Source organism: Austrofundulus limnaeus, unplaced genomic scaffold, assembly GCF_001266775.1.
Source record: "Austrofundulus limnaeus strain Quisiro unplaced genomic scaffold, Austrofundulus_limnaeus-1.0 Scaffold39, whole genome shotgun sequence".
NCBI classification, from domain to species: domain Eukaryota; kingdom Metazoa; phylum Chordata; class Actinopteri; order Cyprinodontiformes; family Rivulidae; genus Austrofundulus; species Austrofundulus limnaeus.
In genome coordinates, this window is record NW_013952441.1 from 761,513 (window position 1) to 785,330 (window position 23,818).

At 38.7% G+C, this 23,818-nt stretch overlaps 1 protein-coding gene across 1 annotated transcript in view; it reads right to left on the bottom strand.

Annotated features, from left to right (window-relative positions):
• Positions 1–23,818, bottom strand: part of cpxm2 (carboxypeptidase X (M14 family), member 2) — a gene marked incomplete in the record, with an annotated part of 32,622 nt that overhangs the window by 756 nt on the left and 8,048 nt on the right. Inside the window, 11 exon segments of the mRNA XM_014007029.1 lie at positions 1,253–1,352; positions 1,472–1,611; positions 2,941–3,238; positions 4,297–4,476; positions 5,873–6,069; positions 6,198–6,321; positions 10,262–10,350; positions 11,238–11,388; positions 12,760–12,844; positions 17,179–17,318; positions 20,804–20,913. Of these exon segments, the coding sequence (XP_013862483.1) occupies positions 1,253–1,352; positions 1,472–1,611; positions 2,941–3,238; positions 4,297–4,476; positions 5,873–6,069; positions 6,198–6,321; positions 10,262–10,350; positions 11,238–11,388; positions 12,760–12,844; positions 17,179–17,318; positions 20,804–20,913 (1,614 nt within the window).

A 23,818-nucleotide genomic window follows, 5' to 3' on the forward strand; every position in this document is an offset into this window, starting at 1 on the left:
ACACACACACACACACACACACACACACACACACACACACACATGCACAGAGAGAGAGAGGCCGATGTTTCTGTTCCAAGTTTAGTTGTTTTTAAAGTTACACTTCCTGCGTCTTTTCAACAAAATAAAGTCCTATGTGATTATGCACATCTGTTATTTTTTATGAGTAAAACCAATCAGCTTGGAAAACTAAAAGCAAGCAAATATGTGGCTGTTCTTTTGAGATTAAGTTGCCTCCTCTGCACACAAGAGACTAATTATTAGATCAATGTGCTAAAAATTTCTTCGAAAAACAATTTTGGTGGCCAAAGAAACTGGAGCTACTAATTTGAGATCAACCCAAGCCATAAAACACACAAATATAAATGAATTGAAAATAACTACTACTAAGGAGAAATTTTGATTTTTTTTCCCGCAAAAAAAAAAAAAATTAAAAACCTGGGAATTCTTGACTATATACAGTAAATAAAACTTGCTCCACAGTTGATTCATTGAGCAGGAAAACAAATCTTCATTATAAATGTCTGTTTTCTGAAAAGTCATGCAGTTATAAAATGAATTCAAAGCAGCTGAGAAATAATATTTTTCTAAACATATTGCCTAAATACTTTCCTACGTCTGAGGGTAACAAGGATTCTGAAAGGAAGCAGTGACTTATTCTCAGTTCCAGGAATAATCCAGTCTAATGACTTTGCAATAATTTGATTTCACRCTCTAAGAATAAAGCGACTTTTGTCAGCTGTAGCTTTAAGAAACTGCCTTCCCAATCAGAGATCTCGTTGTTTTCAGGAATCTGATTCCAATCAACGGTTCCAATTATATCAGATGTTTTGGTTTATGCCGTTTATTCAATCTTACAAAATACCAACCAGCAGCCAAAAGAATAAACTGACATGGAGATAGTTGAATCAAAGCAGCAATGAGGTATTTTCTGCAGATGATTGAAAAACCACACTTTGACCACACGAAAATAATTAAAATATCTTTGTGGTCATAGTTGGAAGCACAAGTTGATTCRGAGGTGTACCACTGGTCCTCGAGGACCGCTGCATGTTTTACTGGTTTCCCTGCTCCAACACACCTGGTTCACTGATTGAACTACCTCTTCAAGTTCTGCAGAAGCCTGTTAATCACCCAATCATTCAAATGAAGTGTGTTGAAGCAGAAAAACCTGCAGGATAGSGGCCCTCGAGGACACTCTTGGATTAAMCACAAACAGCCGAAGTTACTGAAGAGAAACGCAGGAATGTACCTGTGCGAACATCGTGACTGATGCCCTCCACAGAGATGATGGCGTTRGCTATTCCACGACCTTGTAGGTCCCTGACCACACCTTTGATCCCACGATGCACCTGCAAGAGTTGTTAGCTCGAGTTCACTTTTCCAACACCCCACTTCAAAAGGCATCTTATGTTTTTTTTTGCACACAAAAGGAAGTTTCTTTGTGTTGACAAATGAGCTGGCTTTGTACCTGCTCCATGAAAACAAGAAGAGACTCGCGGTTGTTCTCCCACTCCTCTGGCAGCTCGCTCTCGTGAGGGAATTTGTCACAGCCCACATACATGGACAGCTCAAAGCAGTTGGTGTGCAAGTAGCTGAAATCGTTCATGCCTGTCAGGAAAGAGACACAAATCCATGGTTTAAATTGCAGGGAGGAAAGAAAATTGTGAACCCTATAATTAAATTTCATAATGACACACTTTACAATGATTTAGAAATATTTGAACATGGAGGAACCTAGTGCTACAATTTTAACACCCTCAAAAGTCAACATACTTAGCATATTTAAGACACATCTTATTATTATTATTATTATTATTATTATTATTATTATTATTATTATTATTATTATTATTATTATTATTATTATTAATTTTATTCAATTAAAACAAAACAACATAAATTCAACATGCAAAAAAAACATAAATTACATGAAAGGTAGCAGAAGAAGAAAAAAAAATCTTTTGATTTCTGCCCCTTTTCCTCAAATAAATAATTTCAATCAAAAAATCTTCAATTTACAATGTACAAAATACATTAAGAAAAACAATGAAGGTCTAATTCCTTCTTGAGTAACAATTCTTGCCTTATACCCTTATAATTGTCAATTAGGAAGATAAGTCAATATTTTAATTAATGTTTTTTTTTTTCATTTTCCCCTCAGAATTGCTGTACTGGACCGTGGGGTAAAGTGAAGCTTTTTAACTTTTGCTTAAAAGCTGCTGAAAAAAAAAAAAACCAAAAACAAACAAAAAAAAAAAAAAAAACATTTTGCCACCCATGAATTGCCAATCAAAGAACGCAAAAGTTTTGTTTTTTGTAAAACATATCCATAATTCATTAAACTAGATTTCATTCACAGAAGCAAAAGGGAAATAGATAATTGGCACATTTTTGTAAAAACAACCTGACTAAATTCACTGCGGATTATTCAGGTTTTTTACTGAGCAGGCTCGTGTGGCATATTTAAGTGTTGTCATCCATTTATTAGTCTATAAACCAGCTGACACAATAAATGACTTTGTGGTCTTTAATGATACTGAAACAGACCTACTTTAAATGATAAATGACAGGTCTCCCTCTTATTCATATTAATGTGAATTTTTGGTTGCAGTTTGTTATGTGGTTACTATAGTGTACTAAGGTGTTGCTTCAGAACGCACTGTTAAAGACATCTAAAAGCAAAAACTACAGTGTGGTAAGCTATTAATGAGCTGGAGAAATGAAAGTAGGTTTTATTTTACATTGCCTTTTCTTTAGATAAAAAGTTTGAAATATTSCATGATGCATCAGGCTGAAACCAGAAGTGGGGTGAAAGTACTCAATTTACACGTTCATAGGTTGGCGAAACTCAGAAGTTCCATGCTGAGCAGAAAATAACTTTCATGGTGAGGTGTTTGGGTTAGTGACTCAACAACCCCAATGAACACGGACACTAACTTCCAGCTGCCGTGTGCCAGGAGGCTCCGTTGATGGTGCCGTCCTCCTTGGCGAAGTCTTCTGTGTGACAGACCCGTCGGTTGGCATCGGTCATCAGTCGGTGGGTGGACGCGTAGGAGAAGGCCAGCCAGCGGAAGACGTGGTCGTCGGGGGTGGGGGTCTGCTCCATGGCCACCCCCTGGGTGCGGGTTCTGTCATACGGGAAGGTCACCACCAGCTCGCCTCCCTGGAGGTTCCCACCCAGCACGAAGGGCATTTTCTCCATCCATGTTATCAGAGCTCGTGTCTCCAAGGCAACCTGTAGGGGGGGGGGGGGGGGCAAACAAGGGGCTTGGTTAATGTAATCAGTACAATCATCTAAGCAGTGATTTCTAAATTAACTCCCTTGTGCTGAAATTATCTCACTGCGATGTGCTCTCAAAGGGATGCAATAAAGCTATCAAAAAGGCTGTTTACACAGTCCGTGCTGTACAATTATCTCKGGAATAATGACTCTAATTCGTAAATCTTTACAACCCAGCTAGAATCCAGCGATCAGCAATTATCCAAGCTGCCAGGCCCGTTTGATAAAACCAGCCTTTTCATCGTCGAGCWCTGGTTGGACCAGCCAGCGGGGCAAACAAGGATAGGTTTCGCTGCTTTTTGAGCACAGATGGGAATCCCAGTCCTGCAGCTGCAGCAGCTATTCTGGAGGCTGTGTGTGACTCATCCACAGCTCCCACCAACGTCAAAACACTGGTGAGAAGAGGGGGGAGCTTTTAATAGAACGCTCTGTGTATTTCTGCTCAGCCTTTGCGTCACACACAGCAAACTCATCTGCTTCGCCCAAAATAGACGGTGCTGATGCGCCCCTCGTGACTGCTGTACCCTTTTCAAACGGATGACGGTCTTTACTGGGAGATTTGTTTGTTACTGTGGAGGTGGGAGGTGCAGGAAAAGAAGACAATGCCAGACTACAACTCAGCGAGGTGGCCTGTTTTTTGCCATAAGAAAAGTGTTTCTACTAGAACACTAGTTTTAGATCAACACCAACTACTTCCTGTCTGAGAAGTAAGTTTTTATTTTTAATACTACTAGTTAGTATTTAGAAAGGATTTAGTGGACACTTGTGATTGTTCTGCAAAACATAGCATTGGCAAACCCCATCCATTTCTGCATTTTCAGTATATAATGTATATGTGAATGTGTGTCTATTTAAAGTCTATAATGTGCAGGTACCACAGAGCTTCATGTAGAACATACAGCACGCAAACCAGCCTGTCCACTTTTCAAGACTAAACTAAGATTAAATCTGCCAGCATGGAAAGACTGAAATTCCCTGAGTTTTACACAAATCTGTAAATCGGTTGGACTCACTGAGGCATTTTTTGACTGGTACCATTCTGGGATGGCTACATGGTGGTTGAGCGTTTTGCGAGGAGTCCACTTCTTGGCCTCAGCCTCCCACAGGATGGAGTTGAGATCAGGGAAGTTGTGGTGAATGTCTATTCCATCGTTGGACCATCGACCAAGAGACCAGCCACTGAGCTCTGAACCCTGTGTTAAAAAGTTACACACCCATCATATCGAAATGAGGATTGAGTCAAATTTGGTCAAAATGACCTAATTACATTTTCAGATTTCTGGCTTTAAAAGCTGCATTTTGATAACTGGATCATTCTGAAATCACAAGCTTATCCAGAGATATGACTTAATTTGTCTTGTTGGTTATAATAATGCTGGTTGGTTTGTTGGTTATTATAATTACTGTTTGGTCTGAATCCTAATTTTATGTAAATTTATTGAGTGTTTTTGATGTTAATATGAAGAGGAAACATCAAATAGCATTTTTGTATTAAGATTTCCCAGTTAGAAAGAAACCAAAACATTGCAGCTCACAGAGAAAAATTCAACATTTTAGGCGTTTTTCCTCAAAATCTGTTTTTTATTTGTTGCTACTGCTCAAAAAAATGCTTCAAAACATTTATTCAGGATTATACCGACAGTTCATTCAAATGATACATTTATAAGGCATTAATTCATTATAATTTGACAAAATGCAATTTTTGCACACATTAAAATCAAAACCCTATATCTGCCTATTTCTCCACATCCCACTTTTGGACTTAATCCTTGTTTCGATGTGATGAGTCACATATGTAGAAAAAAAATAAAATATATGATGGTTTGAGGAGCAATTGTTAAGTTGTATTGATGCAAAATAGATTTGACAGAATTATTAGAGTCAGTTGCAGAAGGTGTGGAAATACAAGAAGATGCTTTTAGCTRGTGGTTTGCTAATTTTAGCTACTTTTAGAYAGCATTTTGTTCATTTTARCTAATGTTYCGCCTCTTTGAASCGTTAAGCAMTCAACACTCACACTGCAGAACATGCAGTTTTTCTAGGCCTGTTACATACAAGGGCTAACTGATTGTTTTTTTTTTCGCTCTGCTTATTGCAAATTGAGTCAAAAGAAGCTTAAATTGTTGAACTATATGATCAATTGTACTACTGCTAATTTTTTTCACATAGTAAATTAATCAGATTCAAGTAATTAGCTTTAAAARGTGAACTTACTGCAACAGCCTGGACTGAATATGACTATTGGAGCTGAAAGAAAGCTTTTTGACTGTTTTAACTTACAGGGTTGAATAAGTTCATCATATTTAACGTGTGTTTTCTGTTAAATACAAACTGACATGACAGTTTTTATTGAGACACATCCTTAGTTTGTGTTTGTACCYGAGCTCACCAAATGACGTGGAGGATCATTTGATTTCTATCGAACAAGCCGGTGCTCTTTGATTGTCTTCATCAATTCATGTTTCATTAAAATGTGGTCTTTCATCTCAGCCTTCAACTGATTTAAGTGAAGCACAATTATCAATGGTAAATTATAGCCGAAACGCAGCTGACGAGCTGAGGTCGCTCATGGTTGTCGTGCGGACCTACCGCTTCAAAGGCTTTCTCGTACCCGTCAGGGTTGACGGACGGCAGCAGGTGGATTCTGGTCTCCTCCACCAGGTGACGGATCCGCTGGTTGCCAGATAGATACTCCAAACACATGAACTGCATCAGCAGGAGGAGGAGCTCTCTTCCCAACACCTCGTTACCATGAGAACCTGCTGTGTAACGAAACTCCGGTTCGCCTGGTCAACAGGATTATGCGCAGGGTGTAACGGGAGAAAGACAGAGGGGGATTAATTATGCACATCGTCTCAACTATGGCTTCATGAATGTGATCATATCAGGTTATTGTGTCGCATTAGATACTCACCMACTTCGTGTTCTCCTGGGTTGTCAGAGATCTCAATGGCGTACAGTTTGAGGCCGCTCTGGGATTTTCCTATGTTATAGATCCGGGTGATGTTGGGGCACATTTCATTAACCACTTTCATWAGCTGTARAGGGTAAACAAATAAAGCATTTACTCTTATTACTCTTTAGTTTAATATAAAAGAGTTAAATGCTCTTAAAAAGAAAGACTTGATATACTGTACAAAATTAAGTGTTGAATTTACTTAAATTATGTCACCTAACAATTAACACATTTTCTTTAAAATAAAGTAAATTGCTCAACTTTTCATTTCGTATAGTGCAGTTAGATTTGTCACAAACATTTAGGGAACAGCAGTTTTCGTTTGAAAGAAATCTGAAAAGTGCCAAAAACAAAATAATATTAAAAAAGCATCATGTTTGCTTTTCTGATGCAGCAAAATAAACTGCATTAAAAAACACTAAGGCAAGGAAAGGTTTCCACAAATTATACTCCAGTTGCTGTATTTAACAAGGACATTAAAACAGCTGAGAAGTGAGAKCTGGACTCCGCCAAGGTTGCCTTTTGTCACTGATTCTGTTCATAACTTCTATGGACAGAATTTCTAGATGCAGCCGAGGTGATGAGGGGATCCTTTTTGGTGACCTTAGGATCGCATCTCTGCTTTTTGCGGATGATGTGGTCCTATTGACTTCATCAGATCCTGATCTCCAGCTCTCACTGGAGCGGTTTGCAGCCAAGTGTGAAGCGGACGGGATGAGGATCTGTGCCTCCAAATCCGAGGTCATGGTCTTGAGCTGGAAAAGGGTAGGCTGCTTTCTCTAGGTGAGGAGGTCCTGCCCCAAGTGGAGGAGTTTAAGTATCTCTGGGTCTTGTTCACGAATGAGGGAAGAATGGAGGGGGAGACCGACAGGAGGATTGGTGCTGCGTCTGCAGTGATGCGGGCGCTGTACTGGTCTGTCCTGGTGAAGCGAMAGTTGAGCCAGAAGGCAAAGCTCTGGGTTTACTGGTCGGTCTACATTCCTACCCCCATCTATGGTCGCGAGATCATGGATACAAGCGGCTGAAATGAGTTTCCTTCTGTGTCTGGGCTCTCCCTTAGAGATAGGGTGAGAAGCTCAGTCATCAGGGAGGGACTCAGAGTAGAGCCGCTGCTCCTCCACGTTGAGAGGAGCCAGCTGAGGTGGCTCGGGCAACTGGTTAGGATGCCTCCTGGACTCCTCCCTGGTGAGGTGTTCCGTGTATGTCCCACTGGGAGGAGGCCCAGAGGAAGACCCAGGACACGCTGGGGGGAATATGTTTCTCGGTTGGCCTGGGAACAGCTCGGGATTCCCCTGGAGGAGCTGGTCCAAGTGGCTGAGGAAAAGGGAGTCTGGGTCTCTGCTTTGGCTGCTGCCCCCGCGACCTGATCCCGGATAAGCAGAAGATAATGGACGGACGGATTAAATCACCTGTCATTCAAATAAATAGTTCTAATTAACTGAATGATCAAAAGCTCTCAAGTCATGAGTTTAGCTAAATAATGAGGCAAATAAAGAACTGTCAGCATTTATGAATACGGGAGCAGGGTTCAATAAGAAAAAAAAGAAAGAAAAAGGGATACTGGGTACATGAACGCACCAATGAGGATTTAGCAGCAATTAAATCAGTCAGATAGGTTGGTTCTTCAAAGCAACATTTACAAATCATATGGTAAATTATACTTTAATGTCTTCAGAAGGCTCTCACTTTATTGCTGCAAGGGTTTTGTGAAGAGTTAATTTAGCATAAATCATTTTTTTATATTGGGTGTTTTAAATCAGTTCTGTCACAGGCTTGTTTTAGTTTCCAGCCAGACTGACTATAAGAGAACCAGTCAAAGCAATTATAACGACAGGCTGACAGAGGAACTGATTAAAATAGAAACAATTATTATTATTTACCCTTTTGGGCATCAGTGGTCACACAGAGAAGTGCAGCAGCAAAAAGACCAACCAGCTGTGAAATGAAGAGGCTGCATTAGTGCCGGAAATCTGTGTCGACTCGCCGCTCCAGCTGCTGCGGAAGTCGTTTAGCACTCAGGTGTGATGAGCTTTTAATTAAAGGTGGGTTCAATCTTGACTTCTCCAAACAAGTAAATCACCAAACAAATGTCAGGTTTGTCGATGGGGAAAAAAAGATTACAAGGCGAGGGTGAAAGTACTGCTCTCACTTTAATGAAGCTCCGCGTTCCCCTGATAAACACACCAGCTTTATTTACCTGGATCAATACAAAACATTTTGCTTTTTTTTTTCTATAAACTGCACATTTTTCTTCTTTAAAAAAACGCTGGGGATATTTTTTTTATTTTCTACAGTATGCTGTGCTGACCTATTCCCCATTGCAGGTGTGATTTTCTTTTTTTATAAAAGGACAGTCCTTAAACAATTTAAAGGATGTCTTTTTTACTCTCGTGGGGCATGTACTTTACTTTTGAGAAGGCTGCCTCCTCTCAAAAGTTCTGGCACGGCACTATTAAAGCTGCTGCAGACAAAAGGGGGAGATATGGTACCTGTTCTACACAAAAGAGCGAAATGTCAAGGGTGAGAAAGCTTTTGAAAAAGAGTCTTTAAAAATAGTTCTTCCTTTCTTTGTAAAGCCCTGCTGAGGCTGTAGACTCTGCGGCACACATTAACCTCAAAGGAAACATAAAAAAAAGAAAGTAAAGGCTGTAGAATCCCTTGCAAAATTGTAAATTGTCCACCTCCTTTTGTGCTAAATTTCAACTAAGATTATCTTGGGTTGACAAATGACTAAATTTAAGCTGAATAATGTCTCATGTGCAGTGTTGTATAAAGTACCACAAAGTGATACTTGAGTAAAAGTACAATAATCTTACCAAAAAATGACGTTGGTAAAAGTTAAAGTCTCCTTTAGGAATATTACTAGAGTAAAAGTACAAGTATTTTACCAAAAATACTTTGGTAAAAGTTAAAGTCTCCTTTAGGAATATTACTTGAGTAAAAGTCTCAAAATATCTGATTTATTTTGTACTTAAGTATTAAAAGTAAAAGTATTGATTTAAAATGAGCAGTTAGATTTTCTGTAATGACATTTATTAGGAGGTGAGCCCCCAAAACAATGAAGAAATGACTGTTGTATTAAAATAATTTATGTTGAATTTAGGATGCACTAGTCCAGCTGTTTCAATTTATACACATATATCAAGGTTGCTCAAAACATTTCTCCAAAATGAAAATTTATCTGAAGGCTGTGGCCAAATGCAATAATATAATTAATGAAATATAAATACTTCTTAAGTAAAAACTTTTATTTTAATGATTATGTCCTGCTGGAGTGTGACATGATTTGTTTGTGTACAAACTAATATGGTATCAGAATTTTATATAGTTATACTTCTCATTCAACCACAATTAAATTCACTCTATAGGAGGCACAATTTATATGGATAGTATTTATTTTTTACAATAATAAGCTGGAATGAAAACAAGCAAAAATGAATTAAAAGTAACAACTTTGCACTTCTTGCCTTTTTAAAAAAATGTAAGGAGTAGAAAGTACAGATAATTGTGTGAAAATGTAAGAAGTAGAAGTAAAATGTAGGCTGAAAAATAATAACTCAAGTAAAATACAGATACCCAGAAAATTCTACTTAAGTACAGTAACAAAGTATTTGTACTTAGTTACTTTACAACTCTGCTCCTGTGGATGAGGCGAACAGCAGCTCAGGACACTTCCAGTCCACCGCTTGGTGAAAAAAATAAAATAAAATAAACAAGACATGCTACATTACAGAGTATTATGATTCACAGACACTCAGGCACAGTGTGCACTGTGACAAACACGGCTGTCCTCCTTCTGCTAGTGACAACTAAATGAATAAGTAATGATACAACCCAGAAGGTGCTTCGTGCTTTTTTATGCTGCTCCAAGTGTTCATGTGTTCTGCTGCATTCTTTGCCAAAGAAAACAAAAGAAGTGGCGCTGGCTAGYTGTTTGACACAACGTTGCATAAAAATAAAAAATAAAAAAACACGATCCTAAGCTTCCTGAGAACAAGATGTTATCTATTCCCATGACTCACCTGCCTCATCTCTTTGTAGCTGTGATGCCTGAAGTCCAAGTCGTCRGTTGTTATGACCTCATTGCGTCTGTGGTAATAATTATTTGGATCTGCAATCAGATTAGACACGATCGATATTCRGTGACTTAAAGAAGTGAATTGATTTTCTTTGTTTGGAACGACACTCGGTGACTAGCTGTGATTCAGCATCATAAGATTATTAAATGACAAATCCAGGCATGGAAGCCAGTTTTGAAATTCAGCCTACTTTTAAAAGGAGATATATCATTCTTTTAAATCCTGCTTTTTAACTTTTAAATCCTTCAGTTGGGGTCTATATAAAGTGGAACYGCAATGTTTTGGTCTGAATTCCTCCATATTGTAAATCCACAAACCCCTCTTTCACCCCTTTTCTGACGTGTGTTTCAGATCAACTCATTTTGAGGCTGTCTCTTTAAATGCACAGCTTGGCATTTGGTATGAAACATCAGAAATGTCATCATTGTTTGTAACTTTGCTTGTTTTTGTGTGTGTGAAGATTTAATATTTAAAACACACMCGGCCCTGCAGCTTCCAGAGCACCCCATTCTAATTTGATAGCAGAGATGTGGGGAAGAAACATTTTGTTTGAAATTTAAAAAAAAGAGGTAATAGAAAACAGAAAACTAGTATAAAGATATCTACACAGCATTACGAGAGACTGAATTCAAATTTTCTTCAATCCTAGAAACTYCAAGTACACAACAAAATGCGTTTAACAGTTAAAAAAATGAATTTTGCATGATGTGTCTCCTTTAAGCCAGCTAAATTTGATGTATAAACTGTCCTCCTGGCATTCATGAATCACRCATTAACAGCTCAGCATTTTCTTAGAAACAAGATCCCAGTTGTGCCAAACTTTCATCAGTTTGTCAAAACCCAGCTCATAAAACCAAACRTCTTTCATCCGCTGCTAATCGCTTTGACTCAAACCACTCAAGCTCACAAGACCCGTCACCTGGCAAAGGACAGCCGAGGATTTCCACTCTCATACAGATGCTGCCGCTGTAAAACCAGGAGCGAGGGTTGATCCGAATGTACCGGGCCACCACGGGTGAGGGGAAGACGTTCCGGACGGGGATTTCTTTTTCTCTGTTTCCGCGGAATGTCTACTGAGGCAAACACACGGTGCAGAGGCAATGAATGAATTAACCAGCTCATAAATCATGTCAAAATTAGAGCATTTCTCCAAACTGAGGTCGTTCAAAGAGCCATCTACTGCAGGTAAGACAATATTTGTTTATCATCTCGATAGAATATCACTTTGATATGGAGCCCGCGAGGGGACATGGGGGATTGTTTTTATTTTTTTGCTTTCCCACGCAAAAGTATTGCGTTACCTCGCAATATCTTTTGTGTTCCCTTGCAAAAGTAGTTTATCACTGTTGTGCCTATTAACAAACTCACATGTTTACCATTAGCGAGTTAGCCTACTGCTTTAATTCAGCTTCAGAATGAATATATCACACAGCCACGCATGGAAGTATGTCATGTGCCGATATTTTAACACAGTGCAGCCACGTAAAATCAATGTCAAATTCACGAACTTGTGGCGACACATCCAGTTTTGGTAACCRGATATTTCAAAATAAAAGTCTGATTTAATTCAGCTCATATACAAATCAAACTTTTGCGTGGGAACGCAAAACAATATTGCAAATGAATGCAAAAGTATTGCGAGGCAACGCCAAGGTATTGCGAGGTAAAGCAAAAGAAAAAAATCCCCCCATGTCCTCTCGCGGGCTCCGTAGAGGCTTAAAAGAAAAAAAAATCAAACCTGCACACGACAAAAGCAAACACTTCAAAAGGTTTGGTTTCTAAGGTCAAGAACACAAATACACCCCCCGTCCCCCCCAAACAGATCATGAAACTTTTATACCCCGAGGAGTTCCTTGCAAATTTTACCACCCACGGCCAGAGTTCTTCTCTGAACCTTTTCTGGTATTTTGAAAGGCCAACAGAGCAGCTTGGCATTTGGTACGAAGGGTGGGCGAGTGGGTGAGAGGGGAGCTTGTAGCCGAGGCTTAAATTACTGCAGGGGGTTTAATCACCCACACGGATGACATCACCAGACACAGGAGTGCACCGTTAAACCTAGTTGGAATGCGAACTGACAATTGTTGAATAAAAATAAAACAGATTTTCTTTGTTATTATTGACTGTTTGTGCATTACTTAAAGTGAACTGAAGAAACAGACTAAGAAGATGAGTTCCCATCTGCAGGAGAACCATTAGTATTTACTATCACCTCACAGCTCATTAAGCTTGGAAATAAGCAGGCGTCCGAATCTTCCCCAGTAATTACTCTGGAGCTATATTTCATTTTTTCCTTTTGGATCCAATTAGCAATTAACTAGGTTCCTTATGTAGCTAGTTAACAGAGCGAGGAAAATAAAAGGAACAATGTTTTCAAGGTGAYAGTGTGTTAATGATTTTCTGTTGGTTTGGATTTACTGCACCAGAAGATAGGTTCAACTCACCAAGTCCTCAGAGCCGTTTGTCAGTGTGATCCATGTGTGGCTGTCGTTGCTAACCATAACCTTGTACGACGTCACCCAGTCACTCCTGTCGGCATCAAGAGACAATCAGAGGAGGAGAGGGAAAGTCTAATAGTTTCAGACTGAACAGAATGCATATAGACCACAGAGGAGGTCATAAAGAAGCCACTCATTTAGATGCGCTCAAAGTCTCCAAGGCTAAAATCCCATTTACAAACAGTACATTGTAAAATGAGCGATTTACACTTTAATGTATTATATTACATTAAGGGAATGGCAGGAAGCATAAAGGAGAAAAAGACTGATTTGTTTCATGAAGTGGGAGAATGAAAATAAGCACATGTGTTTTAAGGGGGATGGGGGGTGGTATTATGCAAAATAGACTTTTTTGAGCTTTATCATGTAATGTCATTCCCTCATCAAAAACATAGAGTGTTGATTTGACTCATTCATGCATGTTTGAGAAATCCTTGAATCTCCTGTGGAGCTGCCTAAACATTTGCTGGTACAAAGCTCCGCCTATTTTTACATAGCTCCTCCTTGGAGCTCAGTCCCCACTCAGCTCCCCTCCCCCGAAGTGTTTTTATGATGACGTGGGAGTGTAAGAAACGGTAGGAGGTTCTTAAAGAGACAGAGGCCAATTTCAAGGAAGACACAATACCTCTGCCCTTAAGTCGTGTCTTTTTCTTTTAACTCCTTTCTTTTTCTTTTACGTTTTTAATGAATATATCTCAAATGTTACATGTTTTACATCATCACTAATAAAAGGAGCTGGGGAGAAAAATATCAGATTTTGTTTTTCTTTACACAAAACAAAGCAATGTTACAAACAATGACATTTCTRATTTTTAATCAATCTTGTGCAACATGAAACAAAAAAACTTAATAATTACATGCAAACTTAAATAAATGTATGTTTCTTCAACTGGAGYAGTACATTCTTTCAGTGCTTGAGTTATAATAATCTCATAATAATAAAATGGTCACAAATACAAGAATGTTACTTGTAATTGTTGATCATTTTTACTTTAACAGAATAATATTTCACTTAAAGTGAAAGTGTATATTATTTCACTTAGTATTTAATTTTTTGATAGTTGTAGTCTTTATCACTCTTGGAAAAACCATTTAAAGCTTTTTGCCCTCATCTTTTTATGTTCTTTCCCTATGAATGAACCCATTTTCAGTCTWATCTGGCATCACAATAAATGACAAGACTTGAATTCAGTAAAAGTGTCCTAATGTTTAAAGGGGGCAGTAACATGTAAAATCAACTTTTTTGAGTTTTATTTCATGTTATAATGTTATACTCTCATATAAAACATGCCCAAAGCCTTGCTTTGACTCATTCATGCATGTTTGAGAAATCCTGCAGCGTTTTTAGGCAGCCATGCTGGGGAGCAAAACGACAGGTGGGGACCAGAAACGCCCCTGGGACGTGTCTTTAAGCCGAGCTTCCTCATGACAGAGCGCCCCCGCCTTCCCCCTCCCCACACACCCCGCCCATGACTCCTGCAGGCTTTCGGGTGAAAGTGAAAGTGAAACTTAAACTGTCTGCTGAGCTCCTAACTTTGGTTCTCACTCAGTGAAGCTCTTTTCAGATTCAAAATACCTTTGAGGAAATGCATTTTCAGTTGCCACGTAAGCTGCATCATGGCAGCACTCCCCTCCACCCCCCGCACCAAAACGGGCGAGACAGAAGCGGAAGGTGGTTCTTAAAGAGACAGAGGCAAATTTCAAGGCGTTTAGAAGAGGAAGTGATGAAAAGATAAGTTTATTTTCTATTTAAACATAAAAACAGCCCTTTAACAAGAGCTAAAGGTGACATAGATACTTTATTATGGTATGGTATTTAAATGTGTGCCTGAGAAACACATAATACTGCCCCTTTAAACTTAATTTGATCCAGGTGCTGAATTTATTAAACCATCAGTGGCCATGTTGTCACTATAAAAAGAACTTAGAGTGGAAATCAATTAAACTAAATTGTGCAATTTGAAATTATTACACAAAATGRAAATATTTCTTAGTAAAAATTTATCCAACATGCATGATGAAAGTTAAAGTTGCTGGGCTTTGTGTAGAACACTCAGAAGTAAAGCATCAATCATAAAAGTGCCCTGTAAGTGTTCATAAGACTTCACTAAATACTAAATGTCATCCATCCAGTGCACACAGATGTATGGACTCAGTCCCTCCCATACTTCTGGATAAAGACATCACTTTGGCCACTTCACTTCCAGCCTCGTAAGAATTCCCAGTTCTGTTAATTAAAGTGCTGTTTCAGGCAGGAGCCCCTGAGCTGGCACCGCAGACAGCTACAAGCTCTGCACACGGCTAATTGCAGCGAACATTCACTCTCAGGCATCGGTGTCTCCCRCACCTTTAGATAGCGCTCGCCTTGAAGGCAAATCACAAATAGGGCYTATTAAATAATCCTCCTTTTCTCTCAAACTGTGCGGCAGCTTTTCAGAGGTCTGTGCAAGACCCMCTTCCAATTACAGAATATAAAAGGGCCAGAAGTTGTCAAAGATTATYTCTGAGCAAAGTCAGGCGGTTGGAATAAAGTTAACTGCTTTTGTTCACAAAAGAACAGATAAAATACCAGATTTTAGTCATTTGCTCCTCCTTTTATTGTAATATTACAACAAATTACAAAGAAATACTTGACTTTGACGTGGTTTTATAGATTATAAAAAGATTAGTATCATTTAGTTTTTCATTTTCCATTATTTGGACCTTTCAGTTTGATAATTTAATATTTCTTAATTATTGTTTGTAGACATGATGGTTCGTTAGTTTGTTTGTTCTATTTTTTGTCAAAACAACAAGCCTATCAATGAAAGTTAATTTACACAGCTTTACTTTATTCTTCTTATTGGGTAATTGTTGACTTGTAAAGYGCAACTGAATGGTTATTTGATCAGGAAAGGTTCCATTAATCACAGCCAGTGGTTCATAAATCATGTGTAATGTATTCCTTGTTCAAAGGGGGTATCCAAAAAGCCATTACAGTAATACAATTCAAGCTAAAAAGAAAAAAAAAGTCATTTTGACATTTTCAATATTGTTTTCTGGCACAGAAACCATAAGAATTTGGAATTTCTAAGCCTCARACTCTATTTTCTTTCTTTAACTTCATCAGTCTATTTGATCCAGATTATTGTTATGATTTCAGCATTTTTTATGATGATTAAAACTGTTTTTTTCCTGCAACAACAATTTGACTAAACAGTGGAGTTGACGTGGAATCATCCATGTTTGCATATTATGCAGCAGGTTAAAAATTTAATGCGCAGCCATAGCAAAACCACTGGGTGTCACAGTGGAGTAGCACTGTTTAACTTCAGYGCTGCTAACTGATGCAGCAGTCCAGGTGATGCCAAAAATAAAGATTGTACTGCAGCAAACAAACTAAACTTAAACTTTTGTTTGAACACAATGCTTTATATTAGATTTTAAAACTCAAACAGATGGAAACCTCTTAAATAAATGGAGCAGGATGGCTCACTGCAGCTGAAAGATGAAGGAGATCTTTAATAAAACTTTCAAAAAGTCTCAGCTAATTGACATCAGTCAACATATAAAGGGTTAATAACTCCTTCCGTTCTCATTATATGATGATGGTCTAAAACTTTGCATTCAAAGAACATTAAGATTTATTTGTATAAGTACTTAGATGCATCTCAGTGATGATGTAGTTTACAACTTTACATATTTTTAACCGCACACTAAAGTTTTATCAAAACATACAAAACGAAAAATATTACCTACCATTTCTGTTTGGATCCAAAAAGAAACAACTTTCTGTGCTTTCAAATCTTTTTTTTTTCTCTAGCGTTCTTTTAATAATGTAGTGACCTTTTAGTATGTATAAAAGACTTGAGTTTGCACTCAGATTAATTAAATCCTTAATCCTACAGTAAAAAAAATTGCAATAGACTTATGAGAAAAGCAAAACCAAGTGGAGCGTTGGTACGCTCAGTGGTAACTATGGAAAAGCTTCCTTTTTTTTTTCTTTTATTTATAACGTCAAATTTTCCAAAAGGTTTTAGAGGAAAAATTAAAGCTGTTTAGAGTTCTGTGCTAATTATTGCCATCTGTCTGGTGCTTATGTCTAAGACATTTTAGATTTGTGCCACATGCAATTAGATGCTTGGCAGCTCACTGTGTTTGGGTTTGAATTAGTTGCCCTAATGCTCCACTCGTGGCTGATTTGGTTTCAAATTGTTTGAAATGATGTGCCTGGATATGGAACAATACATTAAACCAAACTGTCAGAAAGACAACACCACACGGCACAACAAATGTGCCCCATACATTATTCCTCGGGATCAACCCGGACTTCCTGACTTCCTCAATCTGCAGCTCATAATGCACGCCTGCGGGCCTCCTACTCACGACCAAAGGGARTTCCTGCCCTGCGTGACGACCCCGGTGAACTTCGTCAGCCTCCTGGCATCCACCTCGAGCCACTGGAGTGGGTCGTTCCTGCCCGCGCACCAGGCCCCGTCGTACAGGTCATCTTCGTAAAGACCGGCCTGTGTGGGTCAGAGGGGGTCGAGTCACGTTTAATGAATCATTGACAGCAGATATTCAAACAGAACCTCRTTTTAAAACACTTTAACCATGTCTTTACACACTGACACTTCAGAGGAGGTGTTACACAAACGGGTTTGTTCTGATTCTTAATAGGAATTACAGCAAAAACAAGGGGATTCATGTTAATGTGTGTTCAAAAGCAAACTGATTTAATGAGCGTGGTCCGGCCAGATTATGTGGACTGACTGGTTTGTTGTGCAGTGATGGATGAAATTTCCAAATACTGACCTGCCAGGATAGTTCTGTTTAATGTTCGGTTAGCCTGTCACAGAACAATGTGTCTCCACAGATTTAACAAAACAAAAACATTTTTCAGTATTTTTTTGCCTTTTTTCCAAGCTCCAGGTCTCGACGCATTTTCAAAATTATACACTTGGAGTTAAAAACACAAGCATCTTTTAAACCTTAGTTGTTTAAAACTGTATTCATTTTGCCACAAGAAAGAGCTCAAACTTTTCTGCCTTTTCCWGGTTTATAAATGTCCCTTTTCCCTTCTGTCTGTGAACTGTTCAAAGTGCTGAAAGAAACAGGGTTTTGTATTTTTAATAATTTTCACTGCCCTCATTTAGTAGACTTGACTCTGGAAGTGATGGCAGCTTTGAGTATTATTGGAAAATAATCCTCAGAGTTTAGTAAATCTTTTTGTTGGATTTTTTCTTCCAGACAGAAACATTTCGTCTCCAGCAGGCTGAGCGGGGAGCAGCTGTACACATTTGTCAGGCTTCACCAGAGATGCTCTGCATTTACAGTTAGACCCTTGCTGGGTCACTTTGAAAAGATTTTTCTGAAGCCAACTCTGTGTTTTTTTCATTTTCATGCTTTTGTTGAGACGTATGTTTTCTTTTGAGCACTCTGGAAAAGTTTGATTTTTAGGAATCACGTCTTTAAACTTCTTTGATTGGCCTTTCCCACGTCTGTCATCATAATACCTTCTTAAAGAGATTGGGAAAATGAGGTGTGGCTCCATGCCAAGTTACTGCACTCTTATGCTTCAGTCTTTGCCTTATTGTTTTAAACTGAGTGAAGAAGTTGTTTTTAGGATTCTGATGAACAGCAGCAGACTTTGATTGTGCCACGTAAACAAGTTGCWCTGTCTTTCACTTTTGGAAGAAACTCAAAAACTTGGTTGTTTTGGGGATTACTGCAACATTTAGCAGAAACTTGGGTAGTCTGTCTTTTCTCTGCTGTATCTTAATATCAGGTTATTTATTCCAGTGCTGTTGGTGTCTGGCATGCAAACAGAAACAGGCACAACACAAATGTGAAAAGAAACGAAATGCCTAAATCAACAAATTMATCTGGTTTGTTTTGTTTTTCCACACACAATTCCTGTTCTCCATTGATCTTTTTACTTGGACCCACATGAGTTTTCATACCCAACAGACAACTAGCCCTTTGTTTAGTTGTTTGCTGCCTCTTGACTGAATTTAGAACATGTGTTTGTGTGCTTTATTAATTGTGCGAGTGGATTTGGAGCAGGTCAGCATGAGGAGATGAGGGTTGTGTGCAGMTTGCGCACAGCCAAGTACCTCTGAAGCACAACAAACAGGAAATATCAATTCTTCTAAACAATGTTTTGTCATTAAATGGACAGTTTGGTTCTTTGGAAGCTAGATTCTGAGGAAATGTATGAACAATCAATATCTTACTTGTTGTGGATAGCTCTTTGGACAAACTCAAGTTGTAGAAAAAAATCAAAAAGAAAAAAATAAGTAGGTCCTCTGGATGGGTTCTTCTTTGGTGAAACGTGTCGTCTCTCGTCCAAGAGACTTCTTCAGTCTGATGAGTTTCAGGTGAACTCAGTCTTATAAGCACTGCCTCCACATGGACAAACAGGTTAGTCATATGCAAAAGAGGGCCATCGCCTAACAATAGGCTTGATTAGCTCTATTGTTCATAGAAGGTCATGTGCCCCATCACCTGACTTATTGGTTTGGATGCTTCAGCTGTGGTTATTTGGTGTTTTGTTGTGTATGTAGTGAGTGCAAGCGGGTTTTTGTCTCTCTTTCCCTATTTTTGTTGGGTATCGTTGGGGCCCTGATTCACAACTTTTGTTCACACATAACAAAACACCAAAAAAACAGAGCCAAAGAATCCAAACCAATAAGTCAGTTGATGGGGCACGTGACCCTCTATGAACAATAGAGCTAATCAAGCCTATTGTTAGGCGATAGCCCTCTTTTGCATGTGACTAACCTGTTTGTCCAGGTTGAGGAAGGGCTTATAAGGCTGAGTTCACCTGAAACTCATCAGACTGAAGASGTCTCTTGGAGGAGAGACGAAACATTTCACTAAAGAAGAACCCATCCAGAGGACCTACTTGTTTTTTCTTTTTGATTTCTTCTACCTGGATTACTGAGATGCATCAGGAGGTTGTAGAAAAAAGCTAAAATCTGACAGCATAGACAGGCTAATTGTTAGTTTAAGAGCAACCATGACCACTGACATAAATAAAAAATAAATTAAATGTCTTTATTAACTTTCACTGTCCAAAACTAAAATCATGTTGTATTTTTGGAGCCAATGTGCACTAGGGATGTGGGGCTGTACCAACGATGAAAGTCCTTATTACACATCCTCCTAACTCACTAACCGGCCATCAATTTATCTTTCACAGTGTAACATGATACATTGTTTATTTGTTTTAGTCAGGCAAGTGTCCCATTCTTTTTCATAAAGGGGAGGGTCTTAAAATTGTGCAATGCATCCAATCACAAATGGGCACTCAACCATTACGGCTTCCACTTCAAGATTCCAGTACTGTCTCTAGTTATAATGGCTAAAATGTTTTGTTTTCATAYTTAAAAAAATCACACGTCTCATAAAAATGTGTTTTGTCAATTTTGGGGACACTTTTGGAGGGAATAGTATGACATTTTTATGAAAAAAATTAATGTAAAACACCAGTGTTTAAAAGTTTTAAAAAATAGTGTTTGTCATGAAACATTTGAGGTCATAGCCCTTTGAAAACTAAAGGGTCTCAGACATTAGCTTCTTAATCAGGTCAGAATTAAGCTTTTWTTCCCTCCAATCTGAGGTCATTCAAAGGTCTATCTACAACAGGTAAGATAAAAATTATTCATAACCCTCCACAGAATCCCACTTCAACAGATGTGAACTYTTTAAGTTTGAGTATGAGTCACAGGTTTGGTGGTAACATTGTATTTATGAGAAGCAAGCCAAAACCAGGCGACTCTGTAATCCACACATGATGTTTAAATTTGACATTAAATCAGTGCTGACTGTGAGAGATACTGTCTTTTCTCCAGCATATATCTCTTGCATTGCTCTTTAGTGGGCAAAAATGRCTCTAGTAAACATGAAAGCCTCCATGAAAAGGTGAGATCTGCTAGCTATACGACAAGCCCCAACAAATCCTTGGAGCTTGGCTGAGCTGCAGCAGCTCTTCACTTTTCAACCTTACCTGAATGTTGAGGCGACCTCTGTGCGCTCCGAGGCCGTAGCGTTTTGTAGACGAAGCATGAAGCTGGAAATCGTTGATCTTTAATGTCTCCAGTCCTATGGGAGGGCATTCTGGATGAGGAGAAAGACAAATTGGCTCGTCATGGTAAAATCATGCATTTCTACAAGATTATCTTCAGAGTTTACACAGTAGCTTCTGTGTCAAACCTAATGGTTTGTTTCAATCTGCACTTTTAGACTTGTAGATCTTTATTCAGTTGTTTCTTGCTGTTGTTAACTTGATCAAACTGTAAGTTCAAGAAAAAAAAGTATCAAAACATTATCGTTTCCTCAATATCATGGCTTATTTTGAGTCCTGAAGTACCAAAATCTTTTCTTTTTTTTTTACAAAATACTATGTGTGCCAATTTTCAATGCCTATCTTCTCAACAGATTTAAAAGGTGTCAATACTCTACAGTTTGATTTTTAATGACAAGCTACAAAAGCTAGGGAACAAATCTGTAACTGTAAAAATCTACATCTTGAATATTAATCTTGTCTAAAATGCTGCCATGTCAATTGAGTTTAGCACAAAAATTAAGGAAATATGTGTTTGGTGGATTATTTCTTTTTTGTAACAGTGCATCTTGTCAATAAATTTTACTCAGTCATACTGTTAGAAGACTGTTATTTTCCCTTTTAAACTGTGCCAATTTGTAAGGAACATGCATTTGTGGGATGAGCAGTAGAGTATGCGGGTTGCGCACATGAAAAATTAACCAAACCTCTGCTAAACAGCTTATTTTGTTGATATTGACACTTGTTTTGAGCTCCTGGTACACCAGATGCTGCCAAACACGTGCTTAGTAAAATACTCATTGCAAAGAAGCATTGTAACAACAAAGCAAACAACACAAATATTGTTACTTTTTGCTTTAAGTATATATACTGCACACCATAGACACACACATGTGCTGTAATGCACTTCGTTGAGTCTGTCAGATACAGATATGGGGAATTTCAGTGTCATGTCAACACTTTAATATGTTTTGCGATGTCACAAGATGCATTATTAATGAACAATTCTGTACATCATAGAAGTGCCAGGATGCAGCCTTTGTCACCAAATGTTTTATAAAAAAAACATCTTCTCCTGCTGCTGTTCTCTTCACAAGTAAACATACAGTTTGAATAATAAAAAAAAGCTTCAAACCATCTTTTTCCACTTGTCCACATTTCTAATATTTTTCACTAGCAGGGACTGGTAATGGTTATTTAAAATTAAAATGTACATCCAAGTCATAAATTCAATAGAGGTTATAAATGTACCCATACAGACCGTTTCTAAAACGTATAGTTTACATTTGACATCAGCAGGCATTGATACAAAGGGTTTGCTGGAGAGTCAATATTTTATAAGTAACACTCAAAATATTCCTAAGAGAAGAAAGCTGTGCATGTCTGAAAAATGTTTCTCTTTTATGCTGGGAGGGAGTTGTGAACTGTTTGAACAAACGCCCATGCTTAAGTGGCTGCAGAAACTGAGCTGGTGTTCACTGAAACACAGTTCTTGGTGGAAGAATCTCTCATCTCTTTACGCTGCAGTGGATGTTATCCAGAGTGAGCCAAACGGGGAAATCAGAGCTGACGTGTGAAAAATCTCTGCGGCCATGGGTTCGATCAAGCTGGAGCACAGCGGTGGAACTTCAGAGGAAGAATTTCAGATGGAGAGCCGGTCTGTTTGTACATGCAGCACACGGTGCACATGTCGCTGTCACACTGCCAGGACTGCATTAACTAATGAGCACCCAGAAGTGCAAGAGGTACAATGGAAAACTTTTTTTTTTCACAACACATGCGAGTTGGGACATTCAGTAATGCAGTAAAGTACAGTATTTCCATAAATTAAAGGCCTGTAATTCCKTTAAGAAATCCATTTTGCCCCGTTACCTTTAATGCCAGAATTGTAGATTAAGATAATCTCAAACCATGCAAATAATCTCTCCATCTTCTGATGTTTATCCGAAAGCAACAGGTCTAGGAGAGAAGCCCAGACATCCCTCTCCCCAGCAACACCTTCCTGCTCGCCATGACCACAGGTGAGGGGTGGAACGTAAACAGACCAGGAAATCGAGAGCTTTGCCCTTCAACTCAGTTCTTTCTTCACCACAACCAACCAAAGCAACACCCTCATTACTGAGGATGAGGCCCCAATCTGTCAGTCCATCTCCCACTCCATCCTACCATCACTCGTGAACAAGACACCCAGATATTTCTTCTCCACTTAAAGCAGAGCCCTCCTCACCTGGAGGGGCTATTCCATCCTTTTCCGGCAGAGAACCGTGGCCTCAGATTTAGAGGAACTGACTCTCATCCTCGTAGCTTCACACCTGGCTGCGTACCACCCCAGAAAACAATGAAGGTCATGGCCCGAAGACMCCAACAGAATCACATCATCTGCATAAAGCGAAGACGAGACCMTGTGCTTTTCAAACCAGACCCTTTCCTCTACATGATCTATCACTATAAAGTGACAGGGACAGCCCTGGCCGAGTCCAACCTGCGCTGAGAAYGAGCTCAACTTTGTGCCAAGAATGCRGACAGAGYTCCACRGAAATAATCTCRTGCAAAACTGCAAGATCTCACGCTTAAAGTTTGTGTTGTGAATAAATCTTAGCTACCAGGACAACAAATTTTAGCTTAATTTATGTAAAATTGACAGAGTTTAGTTATTTGTGTGTTGTGAGGAGGGGTAAAGGCCAGCTGGCTGCRGCAGCTACATTGGATCAGGTTGACACAAAATGTTATTCAGCTGTAGAGATACTTTCAGAGTTTCATAATCAGCTAGATCAATTTTAAAGAGATTTTTTTAACAACAAACAGACACAAACTGACGCACACACAAACACTTTATCGTTTGCCTTTTGAAGATGAGCAATAAATATTCTTGCATTCTTTTGAATGGCTAAAATGTCTGCCACATGCAAGATTGGGACGCAAGAAAAAAAGAGATATACAAAAACAAAGAATTAAATC